General features: G+C 66.5%; 3 protein-coding genes across 22 annotated transcripts in view; 1 reads left to right on the top strand and 2 right to left on the bottom strand.

Moving 5' to 3' along the window:
• Nucleotides 1-9,947, bottom strand: part of MYO18A (myosin XVIIIA) — a 33,715-nt gene extending 23,768 nt beyond the window's left edge. For 9 of the 20 annotated variants that reach the window (XM_076354991.1, XM_076354979.1, XM_076354977.1 and 6 more), the window contains exons 1-2: nt 8,934-9,947; nt 440-580 (exon numbers count right to left, since the gene is read on the bottom strand). In XM_076354991.1, coding sequence (XP_076211106.1) covers nt 440-580; nt 8,934-9,947 — 1,155 coding nt within the window. Of the gene's footprint in view, nt 1-439; nt 581-991; nt 1,070-1,297; nt 1,361-1,568; nt 2,217-2,904; nt 2,961-3,889; nt 3,959-4,910; nt 4,992-8,933 lie in introns of those variants that run through there. The other 11 variants (XM_076354987.1, XM_076354984.1, XM_076354983.1 and 8 more) reach the window with 4 other exon arrangements.
• Nucleotides 9,948-9,997: 50 nt separating this feature from the next.
• The window catches only part of NUFIP2 (nuclear FMR1 interacting protein 2), a 38,106-nt gene continuing 22,891 nt past the window's right edge, over nt 9,998-25,212 (bottom strand). Inside the window, exon 5 of the mRNA XM_076354994.1 lies at nt 9,998-10,026. The gene's annotated coding sequence lies outside the window, so the exon portion shown is untranslated. The remainder of the gene's footprint in view (nt 10,027-25,212) is intronic.
• CRYBA1 (crystallin beta A1) lies at nt 19,981-24,872 on the top strand. The gene is given in 8 exon segments (XM_076354454.1): nt 19,981-19,998; nt 20,000-20,012; nt 20,797-20,861; nt 21,454-21,573; nt 21,821-21,939; nt 23,566-23,707; nt 24,275-24,417; nt 24,549-24,872. Coding segments are annotated over 8 exon segments (768 nt in total). The 3' UTR covers nt 24,697-24,872.

Genomic DNA, 25,212 nt, shown 5'->3' on the forward strand with positions numbered 1-25,212 from the left:
AAGTGCCACCATGCCAAACCCTGCGAGCACTCCCGGTACCACGGCCACCGCTGCGGCCAGCGGAGTGGCAGGTCCAGCACGGTGCTGGGGACACACGGAGCCAGGAAGGACATTGACCATGAGGCCGTGCCGCCAAAGCTCCGGGGCTGGGGACCACTGTGCCGACCCGCTGTGAGCTCTGCCAGCACCGCGTGCCACGGCTGCTTCGGCACGAGCCGTGCATCCTGCCTATGCTGGGTGCTCTGCCCCTTTACATCCTGCTCTGCACCCCTGCCCGCCCCAGCTGTGCCACCTCCACCAAGAGCACCCTCCCAGGACGCCTGGCTCCCCAGCACAGCCCCACTGGAGAGAGGCACCCAGCCCCGGCCACCCCGGCACCCTCCGGCCCCGTGGACGACGCGGCAGCCCACGGAGCAGGGTGGGATGGGGAAAGCCTTACGCTCCAGCACGAGGCGCGGGCGCAGACGCCAGCCCAGCGGCAGACAGAGGATGGCGGGGGGTCGCCGGCAGAGGCAGAGGGCTCCTGAGGACGGGGGTACGGTACCTGGCTGGGTGCCGAGGCGGAGGTGGCGGGGTCCAGCTAACAGCAGCGAGGAAGGAGGAGAGAAAGGAGAAGAGAGGGGGTGAGAGGCAGAGAGCAGCAGCAGCACCATGTGCCACAGGGCCCCGGCACAACCACAGTCCCCATGGCACCACCTGGGCATCATCCCAGCCACCGGCAGTCATGCCACCAGTGGGGGCTGCTGGGCACTGCAGCTCCCCACGGTCAGACACGCTGGTCCGGGCAGTGATCCCCAAACCCACCGGCAGCCCCGGTCATCCATCCCCCACTGCCGGTGCCACCTGGAGAGGGACCATGGGGCTGGTGGCCAGGCACAGGGGTACAATCACCCTGTGCGGAGCACACGGCACGGCCGGGGCAGCCACACGCTGCCCATGCCTCCCCGACCCCAGGCGGGCGGCACGCGAGCGCCAACGCCCCTGGAATTACAGAAGCAGTGAAGATCCTCTCCAGCCGGCGCTGCGCCTCCTCCGACGGGCTCAGCTGGGATGCGGGGCCGGGGGCAGCCTGGAGGCAGAGCACTGTTAGCACTGGGCCGGCCGCCCCGCAGCCCCCGCAGCCCCCGCCGGCCCGGCACTCACGGTACGCAGGCGCCAGAGGGGCTATCGCAAAGGCTTTCCCGGCCCTGCAGCCCGCCAGTGCTCGGGGGGGGGTACTGGGGCGAAGGCTGGCGCAGACCCGCGGGCACTGAGGCTGGCACAGCTAGGGTACCAGCGGGTCCCCACTCCCACACACCTGCTGGGGGGGTGCCGGGGTGGTTTTCATGGGGGTCGGCCGCTTCTCGCCTGGCTGCAGCTTCTTCTCCGCACGAGCCGGGGGAGGAAGACAAGGGGCAGCGTGATGGGGCGGTCGCAGCGCACACAACTGCCCCAAAAAGTGACCCCTGCCCAGCACTGCACACCCCAAAACCACTGTAAACCATGCGGGTGAGCTCACACCATGCCACGCCGGGGGGCAGAACCCCACCACTCTGTTAGAGCATCCCCCGCCATGTACACACCGGTACCTTGTGCCTCTCCAGGGCAGTGGGTTTCGGAGCGGATGCCTTTGCTGGCTCCGCTTTGCCTCCTGAAGGTTGCACCAGCGGCTCCGTCTTGGCTTCGGCACCCGGGGACAGGGACGGCTTTGCGTCCCCCCCAGACGGTTCGGGGGACTTCTCCTCCCGCCTGTCCCCTGGCCGGAGCCGTGGCCGGTGCTCTTTGGTTTTGCCCTTCGCCATGAGGGTTTTGAGCCCCGCCGAGATCTCATCCTTGGGCTCCGGCTTGGCGGGGGCTGCCGGCATGGCAGGGGGAGGCGGTGCGGTGGGGGGAGCTGGGACAGCGGGACGTCCCGTCTCCTCCTTCCTGGGGGGTGGCACCGGCTCGGGAGACTTGGCGTCTCGCCCCGGCTCCTTGGCACTGCCAGCGTCCTCCCCCGGCAGGACTTTGCGGACCACCTTGCGCACCACCCGGACCACCCTGCGACGAGACAGCCCCTGGCCGTCGTCCCCCTGTGCCTCGACGGCCAGGCCCTCCAGCCCATTCACGGCCGCCCCGTTCAGCACCGGCTCCAGGCTCTTCCCTTGCCCAGGGGGCGGCTCGGGGCTCTTCGGGGGCTCAGGATTCAGGGGCTCAGGATTCGGGGGTGCGGACGCCACATCCTTTGGGCTCTCTGACTGCAGCCACAATGACACCGGTGTGAGTGGAGGTCCAGCGGTGCGGTGCCTGCCACCGCAAGCACCCGCTGCTTGGGACATGGTGGTGCCCGGGGCTTCATGCCCTGCCATGGGAGCACAGCTCCCAGCCAGACCCCGGCACCAAGGGACACCGCACCCTGTCCCCTTCCCCAGCCAACCTACAGCCCCCCACCGGAGCCCCAAGGCCGCAACCGATGGTGACCTCCCCGGCCCCACGCACAGGGACGCATCGACCCTCAGGCTGCCAGTACGGGGGTAAAACTCAGTGGTCAAGGGCACCAGCAACCTCTCTGCAACATGGAGGGCAAGCTGCAAGATTTCCTCCGCCAACAGCTTTGGCGAGCAGCGCGGGAGCCGGCACTGTAACCGTGGGGTGGGCACTGACCCGACGGGGTGTGCAGGGCAGGGACAAGCCCCGGGGAGGTGGAGGGGGAGAGATCGCTGCGCACTGACAGCCGGGCATCCCTGCCGAAAACACCCACCACCCTCCACACACTGCCTTGGAGCAGCCACCGGTGCTCCCCAGGGACCAGGGCAGGTGTGGGGGGGAATGCTGAGCCCACGACCCCCCGTGATGTCCCCAAGCCCTGTCACAGGGTCTGTCCCCACCAAGGGCAAGCCCCATCCCCGACACAGCTCCACCCTGCCCGTGCCCTGCAACACTTACAGCCCCATCCTCCTTCCCGGGTCTTTTCACAGCTAAGGATTTGTCCTCGTCCTTGACCTGAGGGTCAGACAAACAAGAGGAGTGCATTTCAGCCCGCTGCGGGGCCTCGCTGCCAGAAAAGCCACAGGGACCGGGAAAAGCTACTGGGACCATCCCTCCATGCCAGGGGTCAGGAGGCTGCTGCATGAAACAGCCCCTGCTGCAGCCCCAGGGACGTGGACGTGTGTCCTTCCAGGCTTCCCTGCAGCCGAAAAAGTGGGGGGGAAGCACGGAGATGCACCCCAGTTATGGCAAACCCCAAAGGCGGGAGAGGAAAGCGCTCTGCCCTCCTGGCCCAGGTCCCCTCCTCACGTGCAGCCAGTGAGCGAGCTGGTACATAGAGCCCCGTCGCCGCTCCCCATGGGGGCTCTGTGTTTCCGCACGTCACCCCGCTGGGCGTCACAGCATGTTTTAAGTGTCACCAGCTAATCTCTGCGGCAGCCGTACCGTGGGACGTGCCAGCTCCCTGCCAAGTGGGGCAACCAGGGGTCTCTAGGGGGTGGGCAGCCAAACCCTCCCCTACCCTGGGCCGTGCCTCTGAGCTCCAAGGCTTGGCCGTGGCACCACAATGGCAGCGCGTGGTGCACCCTGCAGGCAACGCTCCCCGACTTGCCATCGCACAACCCCTGCAAGCACTCGGGGCTGGCCGGCGACACCGAGGTGGCTCACACTGTGTTAGGGGCTGCACCAGCCACTCGCAAAGCGGTCGTTAGTGATGGCGTTAGTAATTGCATGCGTGGCCGCGTCGGTGACCGCAGCCGTGCTGCGGTGGGGCATGGGGCAGCTCCCTGTTTGCTCAGCGCAGCCCCCGGCACAGCAGCACAGCGAGAGGCTGGGAGCACCGCTCCGAACATGGTGCTGGCACCGGACAAACTGGGGGAGCTGGTCGGCAGCGCACGGCAGCGTGACCCGAATGCGGGGTGCGGGCAAACACGCGAGAGACTTCCCTTCTGCTCCCAGAATGCAAACCGGGATGAAAACGCCATGGCGATGTCTCATGGAGCCGCAGCCCTAGCTGAGGAGAGAGGGAGAGGTGAGACGGGCTGGGGCCGGCACGCGGGATGCTGAACCATGGCACGGTGTACGAGCACATGTCATTCCCTGCCGGCCCTGGGAGCCCAGGACCCTCGGGAATGGGAGTCTGAGCCCACCTGGCCCTGCTCGGCGTACGAACAGGCAGTGTCTATAGGAAGGGCTCTGGGGACAGGCAGGTGGCCAGGCTGAGACCCGACAAAACTCACTGTGCAAAAAAAGCCCCTTTAGTCAGGCCGCAGGACTGTGCCCCACTTTCCCCCCCTGGGCGGGCCAGCCTGCTGTGGTAAGCAAATGCCAGGGTGAGGGAAGGGATATTTTCTGCCCAGGGTGCCCTGCTTGCCCTGACAGCCGGGGTTTATTCTGAGCCTGACCCCGTGCCAGCGGCCGGGCAGCCCCAGCAGGACCCACGGCCCTGGCTGCCGCCGTGCTCCGAAACCCAGAGGGGTCGCACCCAGGGCCAGCAGGGAGAACTCCCCCTCCCAGGGCTGGGCATGGCGCAGAGGAGCACCTGGCCACCGAACCAATCCACCCATCGGGGGGCAAGTTGCCCCGTCCCGGAGGGGTCCCCTGTGTCGTCCGTCTGTCCCCACCCCCCGTCACCATAGCATGAAATGCTGGCATCCAGAGCACGGGCTGGGCACAGGGGTCCGGAGACAAACTTGCCCGTGGGGTCAGAGCCCCCAAACCCTCTGCCCATGGTGCTCCCACCTCCACGCAGCCTCACAGAGCCCCAAAGGTCCCCAGAGAGCACCAGCGTCGGGGCAGAGGGTCGGGGTCCTTGGGGAGCTGCAAAAAACAGCCCCCAGCCACCAAAGCGCCCCAGGGGTGGGTGCAGCCTCGCAGTCCCCGACCCCAATGCCAGAACTGGCCCCCACGTGCCCCCCTCGTGCTCCCCCATGCTGTGCCGGTCACGCTGGGAGTCCCCACCTTACCGCAGGGTTGGGGTGAGCCGGGAGCGGGGTTTCTGCCGGGGCGAGTGCGGCGCAGCACGGTGGGAGAGGCGCGCAGGGTGGCAGCCGGCGGCGCGGGGACAGCTGGGCTGATAGGGCCACCCTAAAAATAGCCAAGGAATGCGAGGGCCCCGCCGGCGCGCGCAGCAGCCGGAGGGAGCGCCGAGGGGGGGACACACGGGCAGCGGGGCCTCGCCGCCACCACCACCGCCGCCGGAGGAAGTGATGTGGGCTCGCGGCAGCCCGGCGCCGCGGGAGGAACTGCCTGGCCTCCGTCCCACTGCCCGCCCCGGGGGGAGCAGGGAAAGACGCCCTGGGCCAAGCTCAGTTGCGGGGCTGGGGGGAGCCAGGGAGGGTCCTGTGCCACGAGGGACGGGGTTGCACGCTCCTGCACCCCGGGGTCCCGCGGCGGGGTGCCTGGTGTCGGAGCGAGGTGCCCAGCGTTGTAGCGGGGTGTCCTGCATCATGCCAGGCGGTGCAGCCCCAACACTGCTTGCTCCTCCCTTTGCTTTCCCATGAACACAACAGCCCCCCAAAATGCTCCTGGGGACAGACAGCCCCCCGCCTCAAGGCAAGGGCCAGCACCAAGGAAGTGTGCCGGCCCAGCAGCCCCCCAACACGACATGGTAGCCCACAGTAAAGCCACTTTCACGGAAAAGCCGCCTCTGGAGGTCCAAGGTCTCCCTGGAAACAGCGGGAGCGGGGCGGCGGGTGAGGGGCTGGGGGCCTCCCCGCGCGGGGCCTGCTGGGAGGAGGACAGCGGCAGGGAGCCAGGCGCGCCGGCGGCGTGGATGAGAGGCGGTGACCGCCCGGGCACAGTGGGGACCCCAGCTGGTGCCTAGAGCAGGTCCCTGCCCGACCCTGGGGACGCAGATGTGCCCCAAGCCAAAAACCACGCCCGGAGGGAGCAGGGGGTCCTGGCCTGACCGGGAGGGCTGTGCCGATGGCGGGCTGGAAATCCCCATGCCGGGGATGCCAGCACCAGGCCACGTCCCTCCCAGCCCACGTTAAGGCCAGGTTTTGCAGCACTGCCCCGGGGCTAGCACCGCACAGCAGCCCCGGCTCCTCTCCGCACTGGGCACATGCCAGGGAGAGGCCACGGCAAACACCCTTGGCAGGTCTGGCATGACGCGGTGGAGGTGCCCGCGGTGTCCCCAGGTAGCACTGGCAGCAGCCACTGGGTTATTTGCAAAAAGTCAAAGTCACATCCCCTGACAGCAGGAACAAGAGGCTTTGGTAAGGGCACCAGCCCAGCCCTGGCATGCAGAGCCACCGCAGCCCCCTCCACAGCGAGCTAAACCTGCACAGACCCGGGCGATGCAATGTGGGCCTGCCTTCCCGGGAGGTCCTGAGCATCCACAAGGCAGGGCACAGAGCCACCCACCAGGGAGGAGCCCGGCTCCCACGGGCCATCTCCACTGGCACCCCCAGCCCGGCCGTGCAGCCACTGCAGCGTTTCTGCCCAGCCAGCAGATTCCTCTCGTTCCTCCACCGGGAACTTCAGTGGAGATGTACCAACCCCACACACGAGCCTGCCAGACACACCCCCCCTCCCCAGGGCCTCTCGGGGACCCCCACGCCGGGGACGCCCCAGCAGCACCATCCCTACGGTGAGGGCAGAGGAAGAGCCAACCCAAGAGTTTCCCCTGGAAGAAGCGTGGACAAAAGGAGAAAGCGTCTCCAGCACGATGGGAGTCCCGCAGCCCCCACCCCACATCCCCCCACGGAGTCCCCCGGTGGGACACGGGGCACGGCAAAGAGCTGGCACCCAGCCACGCTGTGGCACGGTGGTCTTGCACCCTGGGGACAGCAACCTCCAAGGACCAGGGCGGCCATGGCCGGCAGGCGAGCATGGCATGCAGGGTCTGCCGGCACGGCTGCCGAATGCCTGTGGTCCTGCCGAAGCGCTGGAGTGGTCGGCAGCGTTTCTGGAATATTTCTGCCCAGCCGGCGCACGTCTGGGCCCTGCCAGAGGAATTTCGCTGGTAAATAAATAAATACAAGCGCAGAGCTGAGCAAGCCCGTCCACCCCGTGCCGGGAGCAACGCTGGGACACGGGGGGGTGGTTTCATCCGGTCCCCGATGCCCGGCCACACCATGCTGCTGGCCAGCCCCTGTGCACCCCACAGTACTGAAAGCCCCCCCCAGACACGGCGGGTGCTGCCCCTGCCCGGCTGCAGTGTGGGTCTGTGGGGACGAGGGCGGCTCAGCGCGGCCCCTGCCGAGGGGGTTAAACCCCCTGCAGTACAGAGGGAGCCCAGCACTGTCCCTGCTCCAGCCGGGGAGGGGCTTCCAGAGCAACAGCCCAAAATATGTCTATAATTTCCTGTTTCAAAAAGGATCATTTTTATTTAAATTAGGACCAGAAACATTCCAGGGAGCTTAGCAGGGCCTGGGGGAGAGCCGGGCCTCCCTGCGCGCCGGCACCTTGCACAGCCCTGCCGGGTGGGGGACCCCCGACCGCACCCTGCACCGCAGGCTCTGCTCCCCAGCACAGGCAAAGCCATGGCACATCCCCCGGTGCACCCTTGCACCACGCAGGAGGGGGACAGCATCCTGCGCTGGGGGTGCCCGTGCTGCGGTGGCACCCGAAGATGCCACGGACACGGTCGCTGCCACCCCTCTGACCAGTTTCCTCCAGCTGATGCCATCTAACTGCGCCAGGACCCGGCACCAGGCCGTACGCTGCAGCCTCTCCCCTGCAGCCCCAAGGGCACCAGCATCTCCTTTTCCCCCCTTCCCAGCCCGCAGCACCGCTCTCTTGGCGGGCACAAGCACCTTGCCAACCCCCGCACGCTGGCACTGAACATGCACCTGCTCCCATGCCAGTGCGCTGCAGCAAGGGCGGCAGCCGTGCCCCCCAGCCCCGCGGGTTTATCCGGCCAGGGGTTATCCCAGCGGCACAGCCGGCATTGCCCGGTGACGCCTGCCGGACTCTGGGGAGGAGCTGCCGGAAAGCCAGAGCTCCAGCTCGACGCAGACTCCACCCCGCAGCGCCGGCGCCTGCTCAGGGAGCACATGGAGCCCCATGGCCACCGCCACAGCATCCCTGCACCACAGCCACCCTTGCTTCATCCCGGCCACCGCCCCACAGGGACAGGGCCCCACCACACTCGGCACGGCTCTCCCGGGCACAGGCGACCTGCTCCACAGGCACAAGTACCCTCCTCTCCCTAAGGAAGGCTTAAAAATACACTAAACAAGCTCGGTTATAAGCTAATCCAACGCCGTGCTGCCGCACCCCCCTGCGACCTTGAGGGGGGGTCCAACCCTGCAGGCTGTTGGCATTTGGAGGCCTCTGCCGGGACGCTGGCCGGCCAGGACACTGGTTAGCCTGCGGCAGGGTCAGTGGAGCCGGGTGGCTCACGCGGGAGATGTGGGTCACCCAGCCATTAAGTTTCTATTTATACAGCACCAGCCGCGCACGCAGGGCTGCGCATGCTGTCGGCAGCTCCCGTCCCCCGGCACACCGCGCTGCCCTCCCTGGTCCCCGGGGAGGGATCCCAACGTGGGGAGGCTGATGTGGGCAGCGGGGCAGGCAGCAGGGCAGGCAGCACCCCTCCTGTAAAGCAGCATTAGGGATTTCCTGGCAGTGAGGAGCAAAGCTCCCTTCCCTGCCGGACCATGCTGCCTCGGTGACCGGACAGGGACAGACTTCCCCCAGGTGACACAGAGCTGGGCTCTCCCGGAGCCCCTCTGGCAGGAGGAAGACCAAACCCAGCAGCACACTGAGCATTTTGAGGGAAAAACCCACTGGTGCCGGTTCACAAGCCCTGATGCAAACGCTCCCTTGCAGCCCCTCTGCTGCCCCAGGGCACGGGCAGGCATCGTCCCTGCATCCCAGCCACAGTCTCCCGCTCCTCTTCGTGCATCGCTTCTGGCCGGAGCAGCCCCAGCACCCGCCGGTTCCCACGGCCCCTGCCAACCCAGACACCCGCCACGAGGACACTGGCGGCCGGCAGAAACCCAGGGCACAGGCCCCGCGGCGGGGATGGCGTTACTTACATCCCAGGCAGCGCGGCGCGTCCCCTGGCCGCCCCGCAGCCAGCAGCGGCTCAGCTCGCTCAGCTCCAGGATGGGCTGCACCTTCAGCTGCACCATCTCCCCCGACTGCCGGATCATCTCCACGATCTCATCCCGGGATTTGTTCTCCACGTTTCGCCCATTGATCTCCACCAGCCGGTCACCCGGCACCAACCCTAATGCCAAGTCTTTGGAGCCGGCTCCAGGTTCAGCGAAGTGCACGACGCGCCGGTACACCTGCCCGTCGGGCGCCCGGTCCAGCATGGTGGTGCGGCGTAGGGAGAAGCCAAAATCGCCGGTGTTGCGCCTCTGCAGCTCCAGCTGCCGTGGGGTGGGGGGCTGCGGGGGCACCAAGGCGGGCAGCCGCAGCTCAGCAGGGAACCTCTTGCTGACGAGCTCCGGCACCCTGGCACGCAGGGAGGCGGTGGGAGGGGTGCAGGGGTGTCCCGGGGGGACCCCTTGCTTGGCAAGCTGGGTCTCCAGTGTGCGCACCTCCACCTGTGGGGAGGGGGCCGCCGAGTGCTCGGAGGGGGTGGACGTCTCTGAGGTGCTCTCGTCCCGGCTCTTCTGGGAGAAGGAGAAGCGTTTGACGATCATCTGGGAGTTCTGCTTGGCCAATGAGCCGAACTTGGCCGCCCGCTGCAGCACTGAGCCCTTGAAGTTGGCATCGTCCACCTTGAGATCGTCGCTGGAGCTGGCTGTGCTCAGGTGGCCTGAGTCCAAGATGACGCTGCCCCGGTTGCTGTCGGAGTCAATGTCCGTGAGATGCAGGTCGGAGCCACTGGCCACCTTGATGGGGATGGGGTTGGAGATCTCCAGGCGGGTCTTGGAGTCCCGCTTGGAGGCACGGTTGAGGTTGAAGAAGCCCCGGCGCATGCTCATCTCCTCCAGGCTCTTGAGCTCAGCTGCCGACATCCGCTCCTTCTTCTCCTTCTTTTCCTTCTTCTCCTTTCGGGCCCCATCCTTCTCTTTGTCCTTCTTCATCAGGTTGAACATGGTGGAGGGGGGCTTGGGGCGCGCCCGCCCCCACGGCAGGGCGCTGGGTCGGGGCGCTGGTCACGGCACGGCCACCTGCCTGCGGAAGGACAGATGGGTAAGGGTGCCATCAGACAGCGGTACAGCCAACACCCACCCCACCGCCCCTCACTCCACCCTATGGGTCACCCCCAGCCCCAAGCCATGTCCCAGCGTCCCCACCCTCCTTGGGGACAGCAGCACCATGGGGCTCTGAGACTGCCCCGGTTATTGTGTCCTTGTCCTGGCTGGGCACCAAGCCCCAGGGATGCAGCAAGGGCGGCCCTGCACCCCCAGGGATGCCCTGAAAGAAGCCCAGCAGCCTGGCACCCCCGTGCATCCCCATGCCAGCACTGGAGCTCACTGCAGCCAAGACCCCCAGCATCTCCCGCAGCTCGGGAGCCATTTCGGAGCAGCACAGGCAGGGGAGGAAGGCATCCCAGTTGCATTTTCAGCGGTTACCACTGGCACGGATGCTCCCTGGGCATAACCACCCATCCCTGCTGGCTGCGGCACCACAGGTGTCCTGCCCGCCGGTTCAAAAGCCCCTTGTCAAAGAAACAGAGGCCTCTGCCGCTTGTCCCAGCCCCAGCCACCGCAAAGCCGCGGTGGACAGCCACGGGCAGTGTCCCCACCGGGGAGGGAGCTGGAAACCTGGCCCTAAGTGAAGGCTGCTCTGATAAACAGGAACCTGTAAAATCACATCCCTCCCAAACACTGATAAGTATCTAATTTTAGCCGGGGCGACGCAGAAACTCATGACGTCGCCGGTGACCTCCAGGAACAGTCACTCTTTCATTCGGGCATCCCACGCAGGGGGGAGCACCCAGCCAGTGGCAAAACCATGGCCAGGCAGAAACTCCGTCCCCCCCTCGGAAAACCTCATGTGCACCCAGAGCCCAGGGGCACCCACAGCCTCGCCCTGCATCGGGCTGCTATGGGACCTGTCTGCCCCCGGGGCAACCGCTGCCCCCCAGCCCCTCCCCGACCTCCATCGAGCGCTTGGGCTGCGGATAAACAACCCCAAACTGGAGCAGCCGGCTGGCAGCACCGCACGGGACAGGCTGACAGCTATATATAACGGGGCAGGAAGCCGCACAGGAACTTAACCTCAGCACAAAGGACAACAGGAAAACTCCCGGTGTTCGAAGCATCTGCTTTAGAGCTCTCCGATGGGCGCGGGGATGAAGTTTGGGCAACCCGTGGGGACAGGCAACGCTGGCCACGCTGGCAGTGTGGGCTCTGTGGGCACCCTGGGATGCATGGATGCCGTGCCGTGCCAAGCTGCACCTTGGCTCCAGCACAGAATCGGTGCTGCATCACCACCCCAGCCTGGGCCACCTCCCTATGGGGGTACGTGGTCCCCACTGCCCCCGAACACACCCAGGACACGGGGAACCCTTGCCAAGGCCTCTCCTTGGCAAAGCCACACGGGTTCAGGGGATGGCAGGGGAGTGCCCCAACCCTGCTGCCCCTCAGGGCCGGGCCGGGAGCACACGTGCCCAGGAGAGGCCCGGCCGCAGGGCAGGTGAGGGCAGGGCTCTGCAAGCTGCGGCACCGTGCTGGCCCCGGGGCACGCGATACAGCCGAGGCGGCAAGGGGAAGCAGTTGGAGGGACAAGGTCAGGCATGCAGCGCAGCCGGGCGGCTGCGTTTGCCAGCTCCAAGCCTCCTGCCCACGGCCAGAGGGGCTGCCGTGGCTCTGCCCACACCGCTCAGCCCCGGGGCTCTGCCTGTTCTGCCTTCCCCTGCAGCACCCGGGGCTTTGCTTACACCTGGGCTGGGCAGGACCCCAAAACGCGTGAAAACAAGCCAGCTCCTTTCTCCTCTCCCAGAAATGCCGGCTGCGGGGTGACTGCTGAGCTGAGCCCAGGGACGGTGCAGCTCCTTCCCCTGACTCGCAGCAGGTGCTGCCGGCAAAGGGCCCCGTGGCCGCGCCACTGCAGGGGCTGCTCTCCGCCGGCTCCTCCACGGTGGTGCCGGGGCCTCAGCACAGACAATGGCAGGGAGGGAACCACCTGCGCCCGTCCCCCCACCGTGACACGTGCCACTGGGACCCGCAGCTGCCTGGGCATCCCCGAAGCAGTGCTGCCAGGGGGATGCAGAAAGGACTACACCCCCGGGAGCAGCTTGAGCTCGCCCCATGGCAGGGAGGGGGCTGCTGGGACCCCTTCCCGGGTCCGAGGGGGGGACCCTCGGGAGCAGAGCCACTCGCCAGGCAGGTGCTGGTTAGAGCCGAGGCGCTTGGGAGGCAGGCGGCCGGTGCGCTCTTTGTCCTCGGTGGTTTCTCTCTCCCGCACACACGCTCCCTCCCAGCCTTTGTACGCTCAACAAAAAGGGGGAACAAGCGTTAGCATCTGCATCTCTAATCAGGCAGCGCCGGCAGCCAGCAGCCCGGCCACATGTGCCCCACACAAGGCCACCGCCGGCAGCAGACGGGCAGGGGGGACGGGAGCTTCGTGGGCTGGGGTGAAGACCCCAGCATCCCCCCTGCACCAGCGTCCCCAGCCCGTGTGAGATGCCGTTGCGGTTTGCTCCCTTTTCCCCGAGGAGGCTTGCACCAGCGGCACACACACACACACACACCGGGGATGCCGGATGGGTGCAGCCCCACGCCGCGAGCAGGAGGCAGCTGCTGAGCGTCTCCTTGCTCCTGAATCAGACCCAACGTGCCTTCCCTGACTCAGCCCGGGCTCGCTCTGGGATTACCGATTGCCAGGCATGCTCGGGGCAGCAGCGTGCATGAGCCATGACAGGGGAGGGAGTGGCGCCCGCGGGCGCCGGCTGTGCCCAGGGATCGCACGCAAGGACGCTGCTGTGACACCTGGGCTGGCAGGGGACAGCAGATGTCACGCTGGAAGGGCCGGGTGGCAGAAAGGGAGACCCAGCTCAAGGCTCCCAAACCCAAAAACCCTCCCTGAGCCCCCCAAGCAGGAGTGAGGGGGATGCAACTTCTCCCTTGTTCCCCCACCACGGCCATGAGCCCCTGTGTCCCTGCCAGGGTGCTGGGGAGTTTCAGGCAGGGAGGAAGGCGTTCACTGAAACTCCGGGCCACTCCTTCCCTCCCCGAGACGCAATCTCGTCCGACACGCTCCCCACGCAGGGACCTGCAGTGCAAGTTTCCTGGTCGCCTGCCCTCCCCGCTCTGCTCTCCGCCGCGATGCCGGTGGTAGGGCCGTGCTCACCCACCGCTTCAGCACAGGAGCTGGCGGCTGTCGCCTCCTTGGGCACACCATGTTGGGACACCCCACGCCCCGGCTGTGCCCAGCCAGGCAGGGACGATGCTGCCAGCAGTGATGCCAAGCGGCCAGCCCAGCTCCCCCACAGGGCAAAGGGGGCTGACCTGTGTGACGGCTCCTCGCTTCCTTGCCGGACACAAATTTTCCACAGAACAAGGAAATTTAGGGGGTTTCCAAATCCCTCTGCACTGCCTGCCCTTACGGACAATGCTGGGATGCGTCAGGAGGAAAACGATCCTGGATTTACCCGAGTCACAGCTGGGATGTGCCGCCAGGCTGTCTCCAAAGCGGAATTTCGGGTCCTCCTTCCACGGGAACCCCGTGTCCAGCAGCAAAGGGGACCCAGCCTGGCTTTGAAGCATCACTCCGGGCTGGCGGCGGAGGCCAGGAGGGTGCATGGGGTGCGTGCATGGGGTGCAGGCACCCACCTCGCTCCAAAGCTGGGCAATAAAACAGCCCGAGAGTCCTTACAAAACAGAGGTGGTGGGGCGGCGATTGCTGCCAGGCTCTGCTGGGTGGGAGAGAAAGCGGGAGATGGTTTAGCAACCAGCTGGGGGGAGGACAGGCGGGTCACAGCCCTGTTGCCATCAGGCACTTGCTTCCCCCACTGCCTGTTTCTGGCCCCAAATTTGCAGCCTGACCCCCAGCACGGCCCAGCCCACGGCAAAGGTGAAGGGCTGAGCCGCGGCTCGTCAGTGGGCAAAGTTCAGGGCCGGCGCAGGCGCTGTGGGAACGCTCGGCTCCCGACGAGGGACGGGGCGGTGGGAGCTGCCGAGTGGGGGTCCCCCAGTGCCGGGGTGCCAGGGCCAGCCCGGGGTGCAGGAACACTGTCTGCCGCGTGCCCTTGCACACCCGCCATGGGCCCACACTTTTCTGTAATTGCCCTAAGTTTAGCTCCGGCGCTCGTTGACCAGACGATTTGCATCTCACAGGCCGGCTGGAAACCACACTATTTCTGGACGCGCGTCCCAGCCCTCACCCGCCGCTCTATATATTCCTCCCCAGGCAAATTAACGTGCAGGCAGGCGCCGTGGTGGCCGCAGGCCTCACGAGCCCCCGCCGCTCCCAGCACAGCAGCTTGCTGCAAGGCCACCCACCCCCCCCTTGTGTCACCCCAAAAAGGGACCCAGGTGCCAGTGCCGCTGACCCCGGCGGCGATGCGGTTAACGGTGAGCCGGGCTAATGGCTTCGGATGCAATTCCCCAGTGGTGCGGGAAAGGCCCAGGCCAGCAGCTTCTCCCTGGAAGCGGGGCCGGCCCCAAGGAGCCCTGCTGTGGATGCTGGGGCACCCAACATGGGGCACCCTGCAGGGACAGGCTGGCTGTTCCCCCCGGCGGAGGGTGCATGCCCACCCTGGGGGCACAGCTGCCCCCACAGCTGCCCCCAGCGGGGTGCACACACCTCCAGCACCCCACAGCGCGTGTGGTAAACACACAGGTGCTGCAATGCAACGGGGGGGGGGGGGGGGGGGGGGGGGCACGCAGAAACACACCCCGCAGCGCAACGGGGGGCATGCCCAAGGTGACACAATGGGGGCCGCCACACGCATGCACGCGCACACACATGCACGCGCACACACAGACGCCGCAAGACACCGGGGGATGCACAAGCACAGGCGCTGCAAGACAACAGCGGGCCGTGCGCGTACACACACCCCGCAACAGCACCGGGGGGGGGGGGGCGGGCACGCACGCACGCAAGCAACACCCCCCCCACCACCACCACACACACACCGGTTGTGCAGCGCCGCGGGGGCACGGGCACGGGCACGGGCACGGGCACGGGCACGGGCACGGGCACGGGCACGGCCCGGCCCGGCCCGCCCCGGGGGGCGATGCAGACGCAGCCCGCCCCGCCCCGCGCCGGGCGGTGCGTTCCCCTGCCCCGGGGCCGGTACCGGTACCGGTAGCGGTGGGGAAACGGCGGGTACTCACCCAGCGGCGGCGGCGGAGCGGGGCCCGGTGCTGGCGGCGGCGGTGCCGGGCCCCGGCGGCGGCGCGGGGCGGGGCGGGGCGGGGCGGGGCGGCTCCGCACCGGGGCGGGCACTGCCGGCTCTGCGCGCGCCGCCCTCCGCGCCGGGCGCGGCTCCGCTCGGCACGGAACGGGACGGGACGGGACGGGAGGGCTTGGCACGGCGGCGTCCTGCCCGCTGGGGAACGCTCGGGCGCTGCCATGGGCAGCCCCGGTGCGCGCCGCGCCCCCGCCCCCGCCCGCTGCCACAACGCGCACTCGGGGTGTGCCCGCGGCGCACCCCGAATGTACAGGCTGCGGGTGCGCACACGGGACCGGTGCACGGGCTGTGACACACCCCCGGCGCACAGACAGCCGGGGTGCGCCCTGCAACGCACGTGCCCGCTCTTAAACGGGGGTGTGCACGCATACGCACCCCGCAGCACACGCTGGAACACACGCGCACCCACTTTTGCACAGCCGGTGTACACGCACGCGGTGTGCTCACGCCCCCGGTAAGCACACAGCAACGCAGAGTCCCTCTGGCGCACCCCTGCAACCCACACGCACCAGTCCTCACCCTGGAATACAACGCACGCGCTGGAAAACGCACTCGCATGCCGTGCACTCGCACTGGTGCACACGCAGCCCCGTGCATCGCACCAGTGCACACACACGCTCCTGGGGTTCCCCTTTTCAGAAGGATCCAATCAGGAGCAGTGCCTGATCCGGCACAGGGATCAGGCAGCCGGAGCAGGGTGGCCAGTCCCCGCAGGCGGCTGCACGGGCCGAGCCTGGGGAATACAAAGCAGGACGTGGCGGAGCCGCCTGCAGAGCCATTTTGCGGCTGGTGCTTCTCCCCACATCGGCCTGTCCCCAGGGAGGGCTGTGAGCCTGCAGAAACCAGACCGTTCAGGATGGTGCCTGGCTGCCTTGGCCAGGAGACGGCATGTGATTAACGACGAGCATCTCTCAGCGAGCCCGGCAGCGAGAGCTGCAAAGCCTTTGTTACGCCCCTTCCACTCGTGTCCAGCTTTGGGACATCGCATCGGGGTTGGTCAGATACGGCTAAAATCCTGCGGGGCCCCCCCCGGCCGCACACAGCGTGAAGGCTGGTGGCGGCTGCCCTAGGACAGATGGTTTCAGGACAAGCTCCGCAGTCTCTGTGCTGGGACAACCTCCCTTGCCATCGGACATGGGAGCAGCTGGGCCACCTCTGGGCCCTTCGCAGTACGTGTGTGGCCCAGCAGCCTGGGGAAGCTGGAGCGGGGCTTGGGGAACAGGAACCCCAGAGACAGGCATCCACAAGCTCTTTCCAAAAGCACTTTTCAGGGTGTGCTTCGTCTCTGCTGGAAAGCTCAGGATGGACAGAGGGACCTACGGGGACAGGGGTCTGCCCCCAGCACCATCCCTGCCACCTCCCACAGCTCCTGCCCTGCCCCGGGGCACCCCAAAGCACTCACTCCAAAACCCTGCCACCGTCCATCGGAGGCTGAGCCAGGCTGAGCCGCGTGGTCCCGGCTCTCGTGCGATTGGGCTGTGAGCGTGACGGGGCGAGGGGGACTTGGGTCTTCCCGGCGGTCGCAGCCTCACCGCCCTGCCTTGCTGCATGGCAGTGCCGGGCTGTGCACTAGCTGGAGGCTGGGCCTTGCCATGCACGGGGGAAAGGCCCCCGCCATCCGGCCCTCAGCACGGAGCATCTCTGTAGCAGCGAGCATCACCCCCACAAGCACTGAGAATCGCACCGGGTTCACCCCCCCTCTCAGGACACGCTTGTCCTGGTGTCACAAGCCCCTGTTTCCTCGCAGCGGTAAGGCCGGGTGTGATTTCCAGCCCACAACATGTGCCCAGGACACGGCCCCGCTGCAGCAGCAGAGCAGCACGCATCTGCGGGAGCACGGCGAGAGCAAGCTGGCAGCCGTGCAAGAGGCTCCACGCTGCGCCCTGGGCTGAGGGACCCAGCGGTGGAGGAGATGGAGCCCTAGCAGCAGCAGAGGACGGCGGCAGTGAGCATAACCGCCTGCTTTTGTCACATTTTCCTTTGTCCCAGGCACGTGGTGCCCAGTGCGGGGAGCTGCAGCCGTCCGGAGAGCAGTGACGGGGACGGGTGAGCTGGAGGGAAGGCAGAGCCCCAGCTCAGCTGCCAGGAGGGTTTTCCAGCTGCGGTGGCAAGGGGACACATCGTGTGACTGTACTTCTGCCCTGCCTCCCCGGCACAGGCGGGTGAACAGCCGGTTACAGCCTGCGGCAGCTCCTACTTCCTTATCACGCCGGGCAGGCGGCAGCAGGGCTGATGCTGGTTGGAACAGCCGAGCTGTGGGACAGCACGGGGGCCCCAGTGGCTCACACAGCCCTGCCACCAGCAGGGCCAGCCTCCTGCCACCTCCCCAGGGCTAAACACCTCTGTGCTTCCCAGCAAGGCAGTCGGGTGCCCATGCCCGCAAGATCCTGTCCGGCCTCGCCAGCCCTTCTCCCCGGGGCCAGGCTGCCCTGAGCAGCTCTCCCCCGGCATGGAGCTGCACAGGGGTTTCACAGGCACCAGCAAACCCCATGCCCAAGGAAAGTCTCCACGTTGGGAGAAGCAGGACAGAGCTCCTGTGCCAGCGGCATTTCGCGGTGCCCCTGGCAGATGCAGATGGCTGGCCAGAGCAGCAAGAGCCCCGAGCCAGGCTGAGAGGGAAAGCATCTGTTTCACAGCACCGCAGGGTTTCCTAAATAGGTCACTGCTTTTTTATAGTCTCTGGGATCTAGAAAAACCAGTTGTTCCGGACAACCTGTGGACCCACCAGCATTGTCGCAGTGGTGGCTCCCGAGGCGCTCACCGATGTCCCTCCAGGTCCTTGTCGGGAGGACCTGCCCCGCCAGCAGAGCTCAGTGTGAGCTGGGAGAGCGGCTGGGGAGCCCGCCGCACCCCGAGCCGTACCCTGGGGTCCCTGCTCTCTGCCAAGGGTAACCTGTCCCCAGCCGTACCCGACGCAAGGTGTGCAGGGGGGGCTTTCCCCCCACCCTGCTCCTGGCCTGGGGTGGCTGCCGGCTCTGGGCTTTGCCCTGGGACCGTTTGCAGCCAGAGCCAGCGTTTTCCCTTCACGAGGGGAGCTGGGTGCCCGTGCGGGGTGTAGAGGGGTGTGTGGCGCCGTACACCCCTTACACACGCCGTACAACCGCATGCGCCGGCTGCGGCACGGCCTGCTCGGGGTGAGCTCTCCCTCTAGTGGCACCAGGCTCCTGGCAAAGCCTCCACACCGCAGGGGGCGGCCGAAGCCATGGCCAGGGCATGCCTGAGCGTCTGGAGGGAGCCGGGGGATGAGCTCCAGCCTGGCCTCCCCCTCGCAGCCAGGGGATGGCTGGGCTGGGGGGGGGTGCATATGGCGGGGTGCACAGGGAGGGTGCCCGGCGGCTTTGCAGGAGTGTTCCCACCAGCAGCCCACGTTTTGGCAGCCCTGCAGAGGGCAGGTGGCCCTGCTCCTCCCTTTCCCTGATCCCACATTTGCCAGGACGTGGCGGTACGGTCAGCCAGCGTGCCCCGGCAGCTGGTATCAGGCCTCAGCTCTGCTTCCCAGTGATCCCCCCGGCTTCGCCAACCCCGTCCCCATCCCTGTCCCCCCCCGTAGCGCCCAGGCCCAGTGCAGCGCATGGCAGCAGCCGGCGAGGGGAACGATCCCCCCCGAGCCCCAGCTTCCCCCACCATGGTGGAGCCCTGCCCGCAGGAGGGGTCCCCCAGGACCCTGCTGGGCCCTCTCGGGCTGGGCTGGGCTGGGCAGGTGCCATCCCTGTAGCGCGGCCCCACCAGGGTCCCCCTGGGCCGGGCGCCAGGCCGTGCTGCGGGCAGCGCTGACGGGGCGCTTTGTTTTGTGCCGGCCGCTCCGCGGGGAGACAAAAGGGGCAGTCAGACGCGGGCGGTGCATTGTGTCAGCAGCCATGCGCTGAGGCAGCAGCCCGCGCCACCATGCTCGCCTCGTGACCCCCAAGGGCCCAGGCCTGCGCCCACCATGGCACCCCGGGGCCTGCAGCGCCCGCCCTGCCGGGGCCCTGAGGGAGCTGTGCCGCAGGGAAGGGGGAGCAGGACCTGGTTGCCATGGTTACCGCGAGGCCCGAGGCCTGGGGGTGCCTCGTTGCCATGGTTACCGCAGGCCTGAGGCGTCCCAGGCCCATGGCGGCTCCCTACGGGCACGGCGCCAGGGCGGTGGCAGCGCTGTGCGGAGCCAGGGGGCGAGCACTGGGGCTCGGTGCGGCCGTGGGGCCGTGGCTGCCAGGCCGGTGAACGGGAGGCCCCACACCAGCTCCCACCGACCGGGGAGGAGCAGCCTCACAGCCCCCCCTCGCCCGCCATGGGGCCGCGGTGGGAGGAGGGTGTCCACACCGACATGGAGACAGGGACCTGCTGTGGCCGGCAGAGCAAGGTGACGGCGGTGTCCGGCAAGCACCCAGCCGAGCCCACCACCCGCAGGGTCTCACCAAGAGGGTGCTGCGCCATCCCCACCGTGCCAACCGGCGCCAGGGCCGGGCCAGCCCCTGTGCTCGCCCCGTGACGGCGTAGTGCATTGCCCCTGGAAAATGCCAGAGCGGTCAAACTGTTGAGTCATTTGTGCCCAAGATTATCTGTGCAAACAGCCGCCCCGATTATTTTTCTTTTTTTATTATAAATTTTTTTTTTTCTTTTTCCCTAAGAATGTGGCTCAGACCATGGGGATGAGCAGCTGAAATCTCCCGGGATCAGCGGGACAATACCAGAGCAAGCATTGTGCTGACGGCTCTGCAAACGCTGGCACCGGCTCCCGGCCAGCAGCACCCTATAAAAACCGAGCCGCTGAAGTAGGCAAACATTACATGGGCGAAGCAGCAGTAACCGCCTGAGCTAGGTGAGTCCTGAGACCGATTCGCACCTCTTCCACCTCGCCCCCTGCTCACCCCCGCTGCCACCGGCCGGCCGGGCAGACACTCTTCCTCCTGCCTGGTGGCAAAAGACACCCAGAGGGACCATCGCCATTTCCCGTGGCAAAAGTCAGGCTCACACGTCCCTGCTGGCAACCGGGGTGGCTGAGAGCCCCTCTACCGCGGGGCACCCCACTCCTGGCACCCACCTGGCTCCGGCCCCCGGCACGGCACGCCGGTTGGCATCTCCTGCCATTAGCCGGGGCCATCCATGGGAGCCCACCATGCCTCTCAAGGGAGGCATAGCCGGGGCGCCAGGGCAGGGAGAGGGGAGCAGGTGGGTCTGTTGGACACCACCAGGTACCGGGCAGCCCGTGCCCCTCGCCGCAGCTCCCCACTCCGGCTCAGGGGTGTTTTTCCTAGCGATATCCTGGCCTTGGGGAAGGAGAAAGGGGAGCCGGGCACTGTGCCCCGGCGGGCGCACAGGCTCCATGCCACTGCTGCGAGGAGGGAAGGGGCACTGTGGTGGCGAGAAGGGAGCACCCTGCTTTGGATGTGTCCCGGAGCTCCCCGCCGTGCCCCCCCCCCAGTCCTGCAGGTAGCAAGAGGGTCTCACTGTGACTGGCGTGACTTGTCCCGAGCAGCAGGGCAGCTGCCTTCGAACAGGCGCTGTGGGCGGCGGGCGCAGAGCCATCCCCCAGCCCCATGAGCAGGCAGCAGGGATGCACAGGCGCATGCTGCAGTGCAAACAGCTTTTCCTTCCTTCTCCAGACACCGTTCCAGCAGCAAAGATGGCTCAGACAAACCCTCTGCCTGTCCCTGTGGGCCCATGGAAGGTACGTCCTCGCACACCCTGTATCTCGCCTTTCCCTGCATGCAGGTGGGGGACAGGGAGAGGGGCAAAGCCAGTCCTCCAGGGCCAGGAAAGCTGCACAGCAGGCAATGAGGCAGGGGGGAGCACAAGAAGCAAGGCACCCCTGTCCTCTGCCCACGGGAACTTGCCTCCCACCTGCTCAAACACCTCCCGGGTTTTTTTCATAAGCTTCTTTTAGCACGCTGGCCCAGCCGTGACCCGCTCTTACCAGTCGTCCTCTGCCAGGCAGTTACAGCAGTTCCCGAAAGCCACATGCTTGTTATTCGCCCTCCCCTGTTAGTGCAGCAGGCTGGCAGGGCAGGCAGGGGCAGGCACGAGGGCTGCAAAGGGGGTGGCAGGCACGGCAGAGCAAGGTGGGGAGCAACCCCGAGGGGTCTGGTGACAGCTCCCAGGACACAGTTTGAGGAGGGAGCCGAGAGGGAGAGGAGAAGCACGTGCGTGAGCGGGGCGCACCCCGCTGAAGCCTGAAGCTGTTGCGGGAGAGGAGAGTGTCAGCCGCAGCCCCCCAGGGAATTCCCCCTCGCCCTTTCGCCCGTTAATCCTCTTTGCCCTAGAGCGTTCGGAGCAGAGGCCGGGAGAACCGCCAGCCACAGCCCTGCCACCCGCCTGTCCCAGAACGGCTCCGCTCCTCTCTCCGGACGGCACCGCTACCCCAGGAACTGATCTCCGCAGGGGTGAGCAGGAGAGCGGAGCGGGGGCCAGCGTGCGGCTCCCCCGACACCAAGGCAGGGCGCCGCGGGGCCAGCAGTGCAGGGACGTGCGGAGGCGTGCGGGGCTGCGTCCCAACCCAGAGGGGTGCCCGGTGCAGCCTCCGCCGGCTCTTCCCTGGACGGAGCACGACCCTCCGTCTCGAAGAGGCGCTGAATCGCCTGGGGCCACTGCCGGGCAGTTCCCAACTCGGCAGCTCGCTCTCCGTTCCAGATCACCGTGTACGACCAAGAAAACTTCCAGGGCAAGAGGATGGAGTTCACTTCAGCCTGTCCAAACATCATGGAGTGCGGCTTCGACAACATCCGCTCCCTGAAGGTGGAGTGCGGCGCGTGAGTACCTGGCGGCCAGCGGTGGGGATGCTTTCCCAGGTGTGCTGGTAGAGTTGAGGGGTGCCTGAGCGCGGAGCGGGGCTGGCTGTCTTTGCTCTGCTCAGCTGGGGGAAGCCAGGCACGGGGGATCCCACCCTGCCAGGGTAGAGCAGCCAGCCCTGGGCAGCACTGATGCAGGCACAGGGCCAGACGACGGCGGCAACGCCTCTGGCATCATCCAAAACTGCCTCCTGCAGTCTGGGAGCAGCCAGGTTTGGAGCTCGCCGGTGCCCCGCAGGGATGCTGCCCAAGGGTGCAGCGAAGATCGGTGCTCAGCGAGTGGCTCTTGAGCTCAGCCTGGTCCCCATCTGCCTGTGTAACCCCATGAAGCACCGTGCCTAAGAACGACTTCTCATGCTCCAGGGCCCAGCCCTGCTCTGCCCCGTGCTCTCCCCGCACCGTGCAGCTCCCCAGGGCCAGAGCAGAGCCTTCCCGCAGCCTGCGCTGGGCTGCCCCGGTCGCTGACAGGGGTAGGGAGCAGAGCTGGGCTTCTCCCTGCACGCGGGAATCTTCCCCGGCGCAGGCAAGACATCTCCTGAGCTGCTCCGAGGCGCTGTGTGTAAGGAGCGGTCCCCACGGCAAGCATCCCGCTGGGGCTGGGGAAGCAGACAAGATAGATTTGCGCTGCTATATTTAGGATTTGTAACGCTAATGGGATTACAGCGGCATGCGTGCTCACGCCGTAATCAGCTCACTGCTCCAGTTGACGTGTTCCTAATCAGGCTGGTCACCTTGCACGAGGGTAGGCTGACTGCGGGACACGGGGATCGGGGCTCAGTTTGGGTCAGTGGCAAGAGGCCCTCGAGCCCCCCGGCTCAGCGTGCCCCTCAGCACCCCACATACCCCGTAAGCAGGGGGTCTGTGGGCTGCACAGCCTGTGCCATCCTCCTTCCAGCCCCCAGCCCAGCCTCTGCCTCCCTGCTCCGCTCGGCTGCGGCTGTCCCGTCCCCAGTCCCTGTAAGGGGATGTGCCCAGGAGAGGTCCCACCCTGGGGACGGGCAGGCTCTCATGTGGGCAGCACCAGGGCTTGCAAAATGTCCCCTGCGGGGCAGAGGCATCCCTCTCACCTCTCCATATTTGTTTTCAGCGAAGAGGGGGACCCAAAAAGGGGAAAGGCAACAGCTCCCTGCCCTGCCCGCAGCCAGATGGGTTCTGCCTGGTTTGGGCAATAGGAATTCAGGTCTTTCCAGCTGTGCCAGGTTGTAATTGGAAACAAGTAAGAAATGAGGCCTTTGGGAGAGAAGGGCGGCCGCCGGTGTCCTGCGGCATCCTAACGCGATGCCGATCTGCGTAAATAACCGCAGAGCAGTTAGGGGAAAGTGAGCCATCCTTGCAGGCTGGGCCCCTTGAGGGAGGGACCCTATCACCCGCCGCAGCCGGGGGATGCCGGCACTGCCATGTGGGCAGCCTCCCAGGCACCAGACACGATTACACATCCAGCACCGCTTCCTCTCCTCCCGGACTTGCGGGCAGAGGCCAGACCCCAACCTCCTCCTCGCACCTGCATCCATGCCCTGGTGCCAGCCCCGAGCAGGAGGCCCAGAGCTGCCGCAGGAAGCCCTGGCAGCCCTTGCTCTGTTTTTGCAGCTGGGTTGGTTACGAGCACACCGGCTTCTGCGGGCAGCAGTTCATCCTGGAGAGGGGAGAGTACCCACGCTGGGACGCCTGGAGCGGCAGCAATGCCTACCACATCGAGCGCCTGATGTCCTTCCGCCCCGTCTGCTCCGCTGTGAGTGTCCTGGCTCCCACGGAGCTCTCGCAACTCCGACCCCGTTAAAATGTCCCAGGCAATAGCACCAGGCCAAGGCAGTGAGGTTAGGAAGGGCAAACACAGCCATGCCAGGGGCTCTGTTTGGCAGAGGCTCCTTGGGGTGGGCTCAGCTCTTCCCCCCACCATGCCCAGCAGGATTTGCTGTTGCTGTCCCGTTTTCTAAAACTTCTAAGGGAACTTCTGGGCCAGCTGTACATGACCAGAGCTTGGGGACAGCCAGCCTGAGACGGTAGCTGTGGCATAGCTGTCACTGACGCCTCCCAGGCCAACCCCTGCCCCGTCCTGGCCCAGCGCCACCCCACTGAGCACCTCCACACATCTGGGTTTTGGGAAAACCAGCCCCCCCTCCCCCCCAAAAAAAACCAGCCCAGGGTCTGAACACCTCCCTCCCTCGGGCTGTGCACGCAACCCCCAGGAAACCCTCCAAGCAATGCCATAGGGAGGGACAGCCGTTGCTCCGCCGTCCCCATCCACACCAGGGAAGGAGCACCGCCTCCCCCTCACCCCCTGCTCTCCCCGCCCCAGAATCACAAGGAATCCAAGATCACCATCTTCGAGAAAGACAACTTCATCGGCCGCCAGTGGGAGATCAGCGATGACTACCCCTCGCTGCAGGCCATGGGCTGGGCCAACAACGAAGTGGGCTCCATGAAGATCCAGTGCGGCGCGTAAGTGACGGGCGAAGGGCCACAAATGGCTGCCATCGCTGTGCTACCACAGCTGGAGAGGGGACACCCCGTAACCCCCTTGCTTACCTCTTGTCCCCCTTACGGTCGCCTGACGACTCCTTTTCTTCCAGTTGGGTTTGCTACCAGTATCCCGGGTACCGTGGCTACCAGTACGTCCTGGAGTCCGACCACCACGGAGGAGACTACAAGCACTGGAGAGAGTGGGGTTCGCACGCCCAGACCTCCCAGATCCAATCCATCAGGCGTGTCCAGCAGTAGCTCCCCACTTTCCAGTACACCTCCGCAAGGTTTCTAAAGCTCACCGGCTCCCTTTTGGTGCTAATACTCCCCTCCTGAAATAACCACCCCTTCTTGTACTGCAACTGCTTATGGAACAACACTCCCAAACGGTACCAACTGCCACAATTGCCAATAAATGTGACTGAAAGAAAAAGATAAACCAGCTTGGTGGGTGTTTGCTCTTGTGTGTTTGGGATTGAAGTCACACATCCCCGTCCCAGTAGCAGGGACCAGACTCCTCCCTGCCTGTTTCAAGCAGGACTGAAGCCCGGTGGGGCTCACACCAAGGCAAGTTCATCCCCCGACCGTCTCGCACGCTCAAACACAGCAGCCACATCCTCGGTTGCTGCAGCTCTGCAGCCGTGCGGCTTCCTTCCCTCCCTGCCCTCCCCTTCCCCAGTCAAGGTGAAGGGCAGCGTGCTCCCGGCCCCCCGCCCCGCCAAGCCACACCAGCACCAGGCACCCACGTGCACACAGCCACGTGCGCCGCACTGC

This window comes from Aptenodytes patagonicus, chromosome 17 (genome assembly GCF_965638725.1).
Source record: "Aptenodytes patagonicus chromosome 17, bAptPat1.pri.cur, whole genome shotgun sequence".
Classification (NCBI taxonomy): Eukaryota; Metazoa; Chordata; class Aves; order Sphenisciformes; family Spheniscidae; genus Aptenodytes; species Aptenodytes patagonicus.